The sequence below is a fragment of the Micropterus dolomieu genome, linkage group LG16, assembly GCF_021292245.1.
Source record: "Micropterus dolomieu isolate WLL.071019.BEF.003 ecotype Adirondacks linkage group LG16, ASM2129224v1, whole genome shotgun sequence".
NCBI classification, from domain to species: domain Eukaryota; kingdom Metazoa; phylum Chordata; class Actinopteri; order Centrarchiformes; family Centrarchidae; genus Micropterus; species Micropterus dolomieu.
The window spans coordinates 5,879,234-5,894,046 of NC_060165.1; the positions used below are offsets into that span (position 1 = coordinate 5,879,234).

Here is a 14,813-nt window from a genome sequence, read left to right on the forward strand (position 1 = left end):
CCTGTTATGTTATATTCAAATGTAAATTTTTTGATTTTGTTGCAAACTGCTTTGGCAACATTGTTGAACTGAAACATGCCAATAAAGCACATTGAACTTGAATTAAACACAATCTGAGAGAAAAGGAAATAATGTAAACCTGTATCTGTCAGTAGAGAGAGTGCAAGCCTCAAAATGCGCAAAATGGAAAGCCATGCCCATAAAGGGACAACAGGTGCTGTTGTTTCCATTGGAGCTGGCCATGGAAATAATGTTGTGAAATGGAAAATGTCATATTAGAATGTCAGTTTTAGAATTTCCACCTGAAGCTTTGCCTTCTGCTTTACATGTGTCTAAAAATGTTATCTGCAAAGAAAAAAAGACACTGACTCACCCTGTTTACATTCCACTTTTCAAAGGTATTTCGGAGGGAAATGTGCACAAAGTCAGCGGCGCTTACAGCAGCTTTTTGTCATTTAGTGTCTACAGTGGCACTGAAGTGATGTCGGGTGGGCACACGCCAGTGTAGTATTTTTCACACCATTGCCGGTGTGTCACCCTCCCCCCTTCTCACCCTTCAAAGAAAAGTCACATGGTGTAAGATTCACAAGGAGCGTCTGTCGCATGCGTCTGCTCAGTATATTGATCATTAGGGTAGATCATAAAGGGAACGTGAAAATACACAGCCAGAATTTAAAAGCACTGTGCGGGACGGCAGGGCGCAGGGATGCATAAAAATAACAGAAAATATACGTGCTCCTCTTTTCTGTTCTGAAATGTACAGCATGAAACAGCCCACTGCCAAAACTGAGATGCTCCGTTTCAACATCTCCCCGAAAGAAGACGCATCAGCACCAACAGCTATGAGTACCCTCACCGGGACTGTCCGAAGGTCACACTAAATGGGTGAGACTGCCTGTAAAGAACTGTATATCATGTACGTCTACATAAATCACATTCACTACTCTAAATTCTTCCGTGGTTTATTTTCTTTTTAAGCCATGACTCTGAAATGGAGGCAAAGAGTCCAAATTACCTTCCTGAACACAACCTGGGCAAGAAGAAGTATGAGACCGAATATGTAAGAGCTTCTGCCATCCTCCAACAAAAGTATCTTCTTTGATCACATGTCTTTTTTTTCTAATTTCCTAACTGTGAACCTTTTAATTTCCCCACAGCACCAGGGCAATGCTTCCTTTGGCATGTCCGTCTTCAATCGGGGCAATACCATCACGGGCAGCAGCATTCATGGTCTGTCCTACGCTATTCTTACCAGTACTGTTTTTGTGTGTGTGTGTGTGTGTGTGTGTGTGTGTGTGTGTGTGTGTGTGTGTGTATTTGCTTGCAAAGAGTCAGATTAAGAGCGAGTTCAAGTTTCTGTAAACCTGGGTTAATATGGTAATGTGAGAATGGAGAATAGAAGGGCAACGGATGCCAGAGAATAGTTTGATGGAGAAGTTGATACCTGCCATGTATGTCTGAATAGTGCAGGAACAGATTTGGACTGAAAATGCAGGGAGCACTCAACATATGATGATAACACAACAGAGACTGAACAGAGCTGTCGAACATTTATACTCAGGTAAACAAGCAGGGCGGGAGAGCAAACAAGCGGAGCAATGAGGCAATCAAGACTGCCAGTCAGTCAGAACTGAAGAAGTCCTTTGGATGAGGGACGAAACGTCTTCCAGTATCTTCAACCAAGTCCAGTTGCCCTTCATTTTTAACCCTCGTTGGATAACTATGACCTGGATGACTGAGAATCTTCATAGACACCTTATGAGAGAATACTTTGAATTTGACCACATGCAGTGGTTGTAATATACTATACCTTGTGTTGTAACTACGTGGACAATTATACTCCCTCTGGTGGTAAATATGAGTAATGCTTCTTACTCATCCTTCTGTATACCTTGTTTTAGATGGCACCGTTTTTGTTCCTGTTTTTTTTTTCTTTTTCTAGTTAATCTCCCCCACCCCCCAATCTCTATACTTCCCAACTCAGTTTCACCCACACCACCTCCCTTTTCTACCTTTACAATAAAAGTAGCCCATGTACCATGTAGTTAGAAAGTGATTATAGACTAAAACTAAACTAAAATAACATAAATATTTTAGTAGGTTATAAAACTAAACTAGCACTGGGTGTGAAAACAACACTAATAAAATAATTACTCTAGCTGTTAGAGAGAACTAAAAACTTATAAGACCATTGGTGACCTGTAACTTTAGATTAAGACAAGTAAACTAATGTTATATGTAGCATAGGAAAGCAGCAGGTGCGTTTCCAGGCTCTTGAAACATTGGGGGCTTAGTCCAGCACAGAAATCTTTCATGTGTTTTAACCCCCCACCCCCGTTGCCGCCTACCCAAAGTACGTCTGTAAAGCAACAGTAAATGACCTCCACGCAGTAACTCTAACATATGTCTCATTTTCCAATAATAATTAACCCTGATAATATTAACTTGTGTGGGTCTGGGGGTCCTCCCCCTGAAAAATTTGGGCTTTGAACACTTAATTTCCTGCATTCTGGTGAATTTTTTTGCACCAATTTATTGAGGAAATGTCTGAGGTGACAATTCTCTTTTAATTTAATCCCAGCTGAGTCTACATACATGCAGGCATGCTTGAAGTAGCCTAAGGTCTTAAATTAAATTAGCTTAATTAATTTGAATTTAGTTTAAAAAGAAATATTGTTGAAAATGTTCAATCTCCCCCCCCCCCCAAGAAGATTTTGAGCATTAAACACTTAATTTCCTGCATTCTGGAGACATTTTCTGCACCAATTTATGGTGAAAATGGTGGACAAAAGTTAGGTGGCAGGTGACAAATCAGAATATAAAAATATAATAAAATGTAATGCAGTAGCTTATTCTTTTTTTTTACCTTAAGTTACTTTTTTTAAATATATTTATAATCAATATATTTATATTGCATTGCAGGTTTTCTTATTGTGCAAATAAACCTTTCTCATAGCACTTTATTTGTTAATTAACATTTCTTGATACAAGCTATTTTTCAGTGGCCACGGCTCTCCTTTATTCCTTCAAGTGCCTGCTCTAGGCAGGGTAGGCTATGCAGCTGATGTTGAAGCTACTGCAGCTCACAGAGACACAGAGCCCGTCTGGGACTGTAACCTACTCAATGAGATGATTTTGCAATTCAGTAGTCGCGGAGAAGCCCTGAAGCTGTGAGCAATGCGCTCTCTGTCTCTCTCTCTCTCGTGCTCTCTCTAAATGCAGGCAGTCTGGTCACGGTGGTGGATTGGTCACATTACGTGAACTTCACACAAAATGTATCAGTTATTGCGAGTAGCCTCTGCTCTTTGAAGACCTGCGAGACAGGCTTTGTCATGTCAACATTATTGTGCTGTGGTGGCAGCCCGGCTGACGGTGAGTGTCCTGTTTATTTCTCCTTTTTTTTTTTGCTTGTGATTCTGTTTTCCCCTGGTGTTGTGTTTTCCTCTACTCTGCCTGCCTCCCTGTGTCTCCTCCCCTGCGTGTGCTCTCCCTTTCTCTCTACCTCCGCTCCTGAGCCCAGCCAACGACCCACACCTGCACCTCGTCAGCCACCTCCTCTGCCTGCCACACCTGCCAGCAATCAACTCCATCCCTGCCTGCATATCAACCCCGGTTCCCCACACCATATCCGCTTGATCAGCATTGCTCCTAACCTGGTGCTACCTCATCGCTCTAGCCCCGGAGTAATCTGTGGCATCAATGTTTCCTTGTACTTTGTTTTCCCTGCGTCTAACCCTGTCTGTCTGTCTCCCCTCCAGGTTCACTCACCTCCGTCCTCCGTTCCGTCAGCTGGGCTCGCCACCCTGCCCTCTCCCCTCGGACCTCTTCCACCTTTTGACGTGTTTATATCAGAGAAGGCTGGCACTGCTACCAAAGGAAACAATCACTGTGTCTAAAGGTGTGCAGAACTTCTCCTGCCCTCCAGCTACTCTTTCAATGGTGCTATTAATGCTAAAAACTCTCAGCTTCCACCATCTATTGCTACCCCTTCTGTGTCAAAACAAAACTCTTCCAAAACAAATCTGTAGAGTTGTATACTTTTTATTTTCCTTTGCAATTTTCTCCAGCATAATATACTTATGTTAGTTAGGGCATTATGTAGTTTTCAGCGGCCACTAGCGGTGCGGTTCTAAGATTGCAACCAGGTGTGTGCTCGTACGCGTGCTCGCTTTAACTCATGAGCGAGCATAATCTGAAACTCAGGTAAACTCCCACTGCAACGTTACAGTAATAGTTTTATCTGCTGCAGGTTGAACTAATCGATGCTCGTTACATGATAACGTTACATTTACTGCATTTAGCCAACGTGCTACATCATTAGCTCGCCTGCTGCTTTTCAGTAACCATCTTTACTTTCTGTGAAAGTAAATCAATGTCAGCACAGCTACATGTACTGGATGATAATGAAACGACTAGTGAGCTGGACTGAATACGATTGTGTCACACTTTATAACAGTTAGACCTCAGTAGGTAACTTTACTGTAACAAGTTAGTGGATGGCTCAGAATGCTGCGTTCCATTTACCTCGGAGGTCGGAGCTGGGAATGACGTCACACCCGAGTTGACGGCGTTCCAGTTAACAAGTCGGAAAACCTTGCTCGGCCAGCTGTTTGTTTACAACTAGCCAGGTTAGCTATTGATATGCCGGTTGATAATAAAAAATGCATTGTGCGGTATTTACTCATACTAAACACTGTAGCAACATGTCCACAGACAGCTGTTGGACAGCACTTTGTGTACGAACATTTATATGAGTCGCAAATACACAGAAGTGCTAATAAACAGTATAAACTACAGCTTTCACTTATTGTTGATATCCCAACAGCCATCTTGGGATCACGAAGTCGGTGTAGAGCGGTTCTCACGACTTCCCAAGTCAGGATTCCGATTTAAGGGGGGCGTTCTCTTTGAAATTTTGACCGGATTGGTGCGCGAAAAATGGAGTCAGAGGAGAGTTTAGAGAACCAAGAAGACACAAGAGGAGCTGTGAATAGGAAAAGGAAGAAGGATAGTGATTCAAGTGATGGCAGCCAGGCAAGAAAAACAGATGAGAGGTTTCAAGTAGGAATGATAGCAGTGACAAGAACGGATGGGATCTTCAAGGACTCGCACGAGGTTGGAAGGTTTGTTGGAGATAAACTCGGTCCATTAAAATAACAAGGAGTGGGATGGTTGTCATTGACTGTGTTTCAAGGCGTCAGAGAGACCAAGCGTTGAGGATTAAAACATATAAAGATTTCAGCTGTTTGAAATGCTTCCCACTCGGGGAAAAAAACAAAAAGAAAGGAGTAATAAGCGGCGTACCGATGTCAGTGGAAGACGAGGACTTTTGGAACACTGAAAGAGTGAGTGAGGCGACTTTTGTGGGAGATTTGCCTGAGAGGGTCTACCTAGACTACATATGCTACAGGGTGAAGCCTTATGAAACAGCTCCATTAAGGTGCTTCTTTTGTCAGGAGTATGGACATGTAGCAGCAGTATGTAGAGGAGTCAGAAGATGTGGGAGATGTGGGAAGGGCAACTGTAAAAGAAAGGAGTGTGAAGAGAAACAAGAACAAGCAAAATGCATTCACTGTGTGGGAAATCACCATGCGGGGTCAGCGCAATGTCCAGAAAAAATAAAACAAATAAAAGTGAGTAAAATCAGAGCAGAAGAGGGTCTAACATACGCTGAAGCTACCAAGAGACTGGAAAGAAAGAATGAACGAGCAGTAGTACAAAAGGAACAGGGCCGAAAAAGAAGGGAGAGGATCAGAATGTGATACGAATGGACAAGAAGCGATTCCTCGCATTTATTGCTATGGTGGTTAACTGTGCTGTGGAAATTAAGAGCGTTTAAGTCAGAGAGGATCAAGATGGTGCTGGATGCAGCAAAGAGATTCCTAGGCATTGCTGACATATCAGGGGAAGAAATAGACACAACTCTGAGGGAAGGACTTACATCATCTCAGACCATTGAGTCTGACTCATAGAACGGACAACGGAAGGGGAGAACATTAAAAGTAACTGTAAATATATTGCACTGGGAGACCATTTCATTCAGTAGGTGGCGGTAATGCAAAACTTTGTATGCCAACCGCCACAAAAAAGAAGAAGAAGAATGTGAACAACGAATAGAGGAGGGCAGCAATACGCCACTGATGCGTCTAGTCTGCCGGAAACAAGAAGAAATTTTGACCTTTGAACTTGGAAATTCCAACTTCCCATGTTAACTGGAACGCACCATTCCTCTGGGTTGTTATGGCCATTTTGTTGCAGTGTTTTATGTTACGTGGGTCACGTTAGTTACAGCGACTGAGGTGGAGAAGCTGTGTACCTGAGTAACGTTATTGGTAAAACCCATAGACTGTATAAAAACCACAATAAACATAAACTGAATGTTACGAAGAAAACAGCAGGTCCAAGCTCCTGTAGTGTTAGCTGGCTGCTCCTGGCTGCATCACTATAGGCTAACAAATCGCTCCACATTTGCTTTTTACCGTTACATCCTCTCTGCAGGCTAAATTAAGATTGGCACACAGGATAGTAACACGGGTCGCATTAGTTGGTGAAGTAATATTTCCATATTACTTAATGTTATATAACTTTGCACCGGATAACATTAGCAACTGCTCGACGTTAGCCTGTGAGCTAACGTGACTTTCTCTGTGTTTCTCCAGCTTTACTAATGCTCACTTTGTTCTTACTGGACATCATCTGAACCTGTTTGGTCTGATGGGCTTCAGCACATAAACCTTTATTGTTGTTTTGTATCCTTATGTGGAGCCTGTGTTTTACTGTGAGCCGGTTGTTTTTAAGTTGTTAGTGGACTGCGTGTTCTTAGCTGCCTTGTTGTCGCTGTAGTACGAGAGGCTCGGGAGCGCACACAGGGCTGAATCTGACCCGGAGACCTCACATTCAAAGCAGAATAGTGGCTGAAAACAGGCGTGTGCTTCATTTCTGAGTGAGTTTTGAGCCCATTGACAATAAGGCAAAAAAAATTTGATTAATTTCATTGAAAAACTTACATATAGTCCCTTTAAGTAGATTAAATATTTTTAATGCAACCTGTAGTTCTCATTAGTTATGTAGTTTGGAGGGGAGGTTTGAAGTCCAGAGTCCCAGACTCCGGCCGTGCTTCAAACAAGAGTCAAACAGCATCTCCTCTAGCTCTGGGGCTTTCAAGTCTTTTACAGTTTGATAAGCCATCAGGGAAAGCTCTGCTATGGTCAAACCTGTGTAAAACAAAATAAAATGAAATTGAGTCCCAAGACTGGTGATGTGAGCCTGTGCAGGGTTGAGGACTGATGATAGTATCAAGGCTGGCCCCATCACCTACCATCACTCTCTACTCAAATAAATGCTGGTCTGGCAGGACAAAGCAGCACACCACACCAGCACCATAAAAGCATTAATATCTTGCTGGTTTAGTATTGTTTGAGCTTGTGTTGTTAATAAAACCTGATTTGTAAATTTTGATGTTTCATAAACCACCTTTCCAGTCAAAACCCATGTCTATCTTGTAAAGAAATGCTCTGTAAAAATTAAATCCCATGGGTTAAAATGAGAGATTATAACATGGATCTGTTCCCAAGCTGTTCCAAAAATATTCAAGTAGCACAGAATTCATTTATAACAATTTATCATATGCATATTTATAATATGCCTGAGCTCCTTCTCCTTGTGTGCAATGACAGTTTTATGATGTGAAAACCAGCGGAGCCTTATGGAAGTGGAAGATCTGAACGCTCGACATAGGTCTACAACTGATTTTGCCACATGCACACACAACCCATGCGACACTTTATGTAAGCAAGATTAGTGAGCATTATTGAAAGTATATCAATAACTTCAGTAAAACAGATGTAAAACAGTACAAGTAGAATGTTTTGCTCTTAGGAGGGGGCTGTATTGGCACAGTGCCACAATTAACAGGTGTGGTTACCATAAATCATGATGTAAATATCTGAAAGTGACAACAGGGCCCTCTTATTGTGCTGGAGGAAGGAGTGATGTTCTGTTTTGTCATAACAGTGCAGCATTTATTTGAAGAGAGAGTGATAATAGGTGACTGGGGCCAGCCTTGCATCAGTCCTTAAACCCTGCAAAGGTTCACATCCTCTAGGTATAGGGGAAAATCTGGGAGGTCCTGAGATGAATACCAGGAAGAAAAACTAATGACTCAACTTTTATTTTACTTTACACGTACGAACAGTACAGAGTACTGTCTTTCCCTGGTGGGGTAATCAGACAGAATTAAACCCAAAACAGCACTAAAAGATCTGAAAGTTCCAGAGCTAGAGGAGATGCTTTTTGACTCTTAGTAATGCTCACCAGGTTTCACACACAAGTAGGCCTACATAACTTATGAGAACTACAGGTTGCATTAAAAATATTTAATCTACTTAACTAACATAAGTATATTACACTGAAGAAAATTGTGAAGGAAAATAAAAAGTATACAACTCTACAGATTTGTTTTGGAAGAGTTTTCAACTTCAAGTCTGTATTTGCCAAAACGACACAAGTCGCCTGGAATTAATTTTAGTGGTTTTGCCACAGAAGTGGTAACAGTAGATGGTGGAAGCCAGCCTTCTCTTTGATATAAACACAAGTCAAAAGGTCAAAACCTGTTGGGGATGTATGTTATGAAACTAAAATATGAATTAAATCATAGAAACTTAATAAATACGCTAACTGCTATCCCAAGCTACATATAACATTAGTTCACTTGTCTTAATCTGAAGTTACAGGTCACCAATGGTCTTACAAATGTTTAGTTCTCCCTAACAGCCAAAGAAATTATTTTATTAGTTTTAATTTTTATTTCAGTTAACTAGCGTTTTTTTCACACCCAGTGCTAGTTTATTTTTATAACCTACTAAAAATGTTATTTTAGTTTAGCTTTACTACATGGTACATGAGCTACTTTTATTTTGAAGGTTTGACCAGTTACTTTCGCTTCCGTTTTTGGTTTATAACGAACAGACTCTTCATTCTTTGTTCAATAAGGAATAACAATAAAATCGGCAAAAACGATTTTTGATTCTGACACCAAAAACGGTTATTTTGTTTTGAAACAAACAGATAAACGGTATTTTCGTTTTTGAATTACAAACGAATTACGGATTATCCAGAGATATCCAGACCCCAGACCTTCAAGTGCATCATTTGCTATTTAAACAATGTGGGCACTTGGTGTGAAACTGACAACTGCTTTGGTTGGAAACTAGCAATGACACTTGCTGCGCTGTGAGCCGCTTTGCGCAGAGTACAAGATAGGGCCAACAGAGAGCTAAATACAGCAAGCTGGGGTGGTGGAGAGTGACGATCATGTATGCGCTATGAGAGTGCGCGTTGTCATGATGAAGACCCCAAATGCCAGTGCGCCACAGTTCCACAATGTCTTGTTTTTCATTGTTACTGGCAAAAAAACTTTTTTATGCTAAGTAATTTGCTTTCATTGGTGGGTGGGACTTTATCAACCCATTGTTTCTGATTGGATAGTGTGATCTATCAGTTATGTTTGTGCTACTCTTCAAAATAAAGGTTCTACCTGAAAATGTCTATTACAGATGTGATTCTCCCTCTTTGGCTTAAGAGGATGCAATGTCTCCAAAAAAATATACACTTAGTTGCCAGTTTATTCGTGAAACCTAACGAAAACTAATTAAATAATGCAATAAAACCCCCTTTATGATTAAGAGATTGACAGAAAAGAAAAGAAGAACTTGGTCATTCTTGAATTCAGAGCTGCGCGACTGAAACGGTCCTGAAACGGATAACCTTTAACAAACCAAACAAAAGAAAATATAAAATAAGTAAGTTGCTGGAAACAAGGGAGAAGCCGAAGTCGCGGTGCTTTGCGTGTGTGGCTTGAAAAGAAATCTTTGCGGCAAGCCAGCCCAGACTTCTTAGGGCATTGCTAGGAGACGGAGCATGCTCCGCGTGTGGCACCAATATATATTTTTTTTAAATACACACACACACACACACACACACACACACTTACTGTTTTATTTATTTATTTTATTTTTAATATATTTTTTTTAAACACACACACACACACTTACTGTTTTATTTATTTATTTTATTTTAATTTATAATATTTCTTCTTTTTTTTTTAACACAAACACACATAAGTTTTGATTACTTTACGCTTTAATTACTTGTTTAATGAAATGTATGGGGTTTATTGTTCTTATGTTGTATGTATGATGCTTTGGCAATATTGTTGTTACACATTCATGCCAATAAAGCTAATTTGAATTGAATTGAGAGCGAGCGCATGTCGCTGTGTTTTGTTTCCTAGAGCGTGTCCCAGGAGGGGGCTGTGTTTCCCCTGAGGGTTTATTTCCGGGCTCCTGAGAGAGGCTGTCCCTTAACTTTAATGTCTATTTTAAAGCCTATTTGCGTGTACTTCAATCAAATACCTTCCCACAATCAAACCTTAATGTCATAAACAGTTATACCGTTCTTAGTTTTAAGCATTTGATGAAAAGGAAAGGAAACAGTTACTTAATTGTTGTAATGATTAGAATGGTTACCAGTTAAACACACTTTCAAGATTTCAGAATGAAAGAAACTTAACATTTCCTGGATAATATTGGCTGTTACACATTCTTAGAGAATATAAGCAAGTTACACAAACATGGCATCAGATTATACACAATAAAATACAGAGTGACAGAGTTTATGGTCAGGGTGTCTAGGATGTCTCTCAGAATACACAGTTTGTAGTCTTTATGTCTGTTTGAGCTTGTGCAGGCGTATTTCTATACCCCAAAGATGAGTCTTTTCCTGTGCAGGTTACAAAGGCCAAATCTTGGAAGGAGGCCCCCTTGGGTAAAATAACCAATCTCACCTTTCTCTCAGGGGACACAAAGTGAGATATTATTGATCTTCCTTTTTGGCATAAAATAATTAAAACACACTGGCTGGACCACTACATAATCCATATGATCTTTAGCATTTGGCCACATGTTCTCCTCATCCACATCACATCCATGAGACCATAGTCACATGGTCTGTGATGGTTGCTCTTATTTCATGACAACAGCTCTCATTTGAACACCACCACGTATTCTTAGTCCTCTCCCCCTACCTCTCATTCTCCCTGATTCTGGTCCAATTACTCCTCTCCCTGGTTCAGCTAGTCCTCTCCCTGGCCCAACGATTCTTCTGCCTGTTTCAGATATCCTCGATTAATTTACTGCATATTCTGTGGAAACAATGAATTGTGTTAATGGTCTGGTCCTGCTAGGGGTGGGCGATATGACGACATTAGATTGTGAACGATTAAAATCCCTCCACGATCTGCCTTTTCAAAGTGATCGTTGGTATTGTGCTACAGTGCACAGACAATCAGTTTAATTCTGTGGCTACACATGCAGTTGACAACTGCTCTGTCAACATCGCAAGTCAGCTGCCTCGCTGCCTGCGTCCTCCGCTGTCTACAAAGGCAACACTGTTACTTTTGGGCGTCATAAAATTAACATTAAAGTTTCCTGCGTCCCCCAGCTGCTCTGCCTCGACTCTCTGTGATTTAGAGAGTTTGCTAATAAACAGATAGTGTTACTTCTTGCTAAAGTAACGTTAACTGCGGCTAACTCGTTGTAGTTATCTTATTAGCTCAGTTAGCCTAGTGGTCATAGCTTAGTGAGCCTCCCAGTGAACACGGCATGAACAGGACCAGACACAGAGACCAACAGGGAATACAGTACCAAGGTGATTTACAGAGTTTCTTGATTAACAGATACATTTACTTTTTGCTAAATAGCTAAGTAGCTATCTGTATCTGTGGCTAACTAGCTCGGTTAGCCGTGCTGCTAGCTGTCCTATTAGCTGAGTCAGACCTGGTGAGCCAAGAGCCAAACCCGGCAAGAAAACCACCTCAGTCCTGTTTTCCCTGTCATCTCGGAGGCTATGTTGGGTCCCGGTCCAACCGCAGTGTTCACTCACTGAGAGCTGAACCAGTCTGCACAGAGTCTGCATGACGGGGAGGGGCCGTAACGTACATTCAGGCTACTGTAAATGCCAATCCATATCTGCAACAAGTCCCTCCATGTCTTTGTGTTTTTATGCAAAAGCAAATAGCACATTAATAGGAAAATCAAATCATAAAATGTGTATTAAAATCTTTAAAATGTTAGAAGAACAAAATAAATCCATTGTTTGAATGAATCATTTGTAGTATACGATTAATAAAGCAGTGGTTTTTTCTCTTTTAACTGAAAATGATTTGTGATAAGATCATGAATTGTGATCCGGCCTGAAATAAATTGTGATATGATATTTTTGCCATATTTTGACCCTTTGGGGTCAAAACTCAAACCCACTTGGTGCTGCACTTCTTCACAGGGAGGGAAAAAGAAGGGGAAGCCAGCCAGACCAAGAGAAGTCCAGCAGAGTGAAGATGCTTCCTAAGCTCTCTGCAGCTCTCTGGCCACCATGCTGGACATAGCTGTCACCAATGATCCACACTGCAACTATGGGAGGAAAAAAAATGAGTGTAATAAATGCTTCTATTTCACATCTAAAGGAGAAAACTTAAGGCAGCATCACCTCAAAATATCTAGATAACAGTCTATATTTTCAGTGTAATATCAGTCAGTCAATTACCACAGTCAATAGTTTTTCTGGATATCATGTACAATGTGTTAAACATGAGTAGCTAACCTTAGCCTAGCTAGTCATGTCTGAGTGCACAAACGCACTGCCAGTCAAGCTTCATGGCAAGACAGTTAGCTAACTGTTGTTGTTCTAAAGAAGGAGACAGCGATAGACTCCGTGACCTTTGCCAACGGTAAATATAAATAATCATTAAATCATGCCATACTACATTTAAAAGCGTTTCAATGGAAATGAGCAACATAACGTCAACTTACCTGCATCTAGCCTGTACAATAACAACTCTGTCTCCAGTAGAGCGAAGTGCTGGTCAGAGCCGTTGGAAACATGGCATCAAATGCTGCCTGGGCTTTGCCATTCTCATAGTACTACTAGCGGGGAACCCGGGTCTCTTGTGCCTTTGGTGTGAGAGACCCGGGTTCACTTCCCCGCTGTGACCCATCCACCATTGTCCCTGAGCAAGACACTTAACCCCTAGTTGCTCCAGAGGCATGCAACCTCTGTAAGTCGCTTTGGATAAAAGCTTCAGCTAATATGAATAAATGATAATGTAAATGTACTACTGTTTGGACTGCACTGACTGGGATGTTTTCAGGACTGCTACCAACAATCTGGACGTCCTACATCAGCTTCTGTGAGGACACCTGTATACCAACAATATATATAACAATGACAAACCCTGGTTTACAGCCAAACTCAGACAGCTGAGGTTGGAAAAGGAGGAGGCATTTAGGAGCTGGGATCAAGCTGGGTGCAGGGCGTTAAAGTACAGGTTTAGCAAGGAGGTGCGAGAAGCTAAACGACTGTATGCAGAGAGGCTAAAGAACCAGTTCTCTGCAATCGACGCCACTTCTGTCTGGAGGGGGTTCAGACAGATCACTAACTACAAACCAAAATCCCCCCACTCCATCAATGACTCTCGCCTGGCAAATGAGCTGAATCAGTTCTACTGCCGCTTTGAGAGTCAATCGGTCACCATCCCCCGTGACTCTTCCGCACAGTTTCAACCCCAGACCACCATCTCCTCCCCCCACTCCTCATAGTTGGCCAGCTCCACCCCCTCCCCTCCTCTTTCCATCTCAGAGAGGGAAGTCAACAGACTGTTCAGGAGGCAGAAACCCCGCAAACCAGCTGGGACGGACTCTGTCTCCCCATCCACCCTGAAGCACTGTGCTGATCAGCTGTCTCTGGTGTTCACAGACATTTTTAACACCTCACTGGAGACATGCCATTTGCCAGCCTGCTTCAAAGCCTCCACCGTCATCCCTGTCCCCAAAAAACCAAGGACCACAGGACTAAACGACTTCAGACCCGTCGCCCTGATCTCTGTGGTAATGAAGTCCTTTGAACGCCTTGTGTTGTCCCACCTAAAATCCATTAGAGACCCACTCCTGGACCCCCTGCAGTTCGCATACAGAGCCAACAGGTCTGTAGATGATGCAGTAAACATGGCCCTTCACTACATCCTCCAGCACCTGAACTCCCCAGGAACCTACGCCAGGATCCTGTTTGTGGATTTCAGCTCAGCTTTTAACATCATCGTCCCAGCCCTGCTGCAAGACAAGCTCTCTCAGTTGAAAGTGCCTGACTCCACCTGCAGGTGGATCACTAACTTCCTGACGGACACAAAGCATGTTAAGCTGGGAAAACATGTCTCTGACTCCAGGACCATCAGCACCGGATCCCCTCAAGGATGCGTTCTTTCCTCTCTGCTCTTTTCCCTGTACACCAACAGCTGCACCTCCAGTCACAAGTCCGTCAAGCTCCTGAAGTTTGCGGACACCCCCCTCATTGGGCTCATCTCAAGTGGAGATGAGTCCGCCTACAGGTGGGAGATGGACCCTCTGGTGACCTGGTGCAGCCAGAACAGTCTGGTGCTCAACGCTCAGAAGACAGTGGAGATGGTCGTGGACCTCAGAAAGAGCCCAGTCGCACCTTCCCCCATCATCCTGTGTGACTCCCCCGTCGTCACTGTGGACTCCTTCTGCTTCCTGGGCACCATCATCTCCCAGGACCTCAAGTGGGAGCTAAACATCACCTCCTAAAGGCCCAGCAGACAATGATGGTGTACTTCTACACCGCCATCATTGAGTCCATCCTCACCTCCACCTCCATCACCATCTGGTACGCTGCTGCCACTGCCAGGGACAAGGGCAGGCTGCAGCGCATCATTCGCTCTGCAGAGAAGGTGATTGGCTGCAATC

General features: G+C 42.4%; 1 protein-coding gene across 1 annotated transcript in view; it reads left to right on the forward strand.

Moving 5' to 3' along the window:
• Positions 1 to 4,938: 4,938 nt before the first annotated feature.
• LOC123985203 (sodium-coupled neutral amino acid transporter 2-like) overlaps positions 4,939 to 14,813 on the forward strand; it is a 25,199-nt gene continuing 15,324 nt past the window's right edge. The window contains exon 1 of the mRNA XM_046072645.1: positions 4,939 to 5,123. Within this exon, the coding sequence (XP_045928601.1) occupies positions 4,939 to 5,123 (185 nt within the window). The remainder of the gene's footprint in view (positions 5,124 to 14,813) is intronic.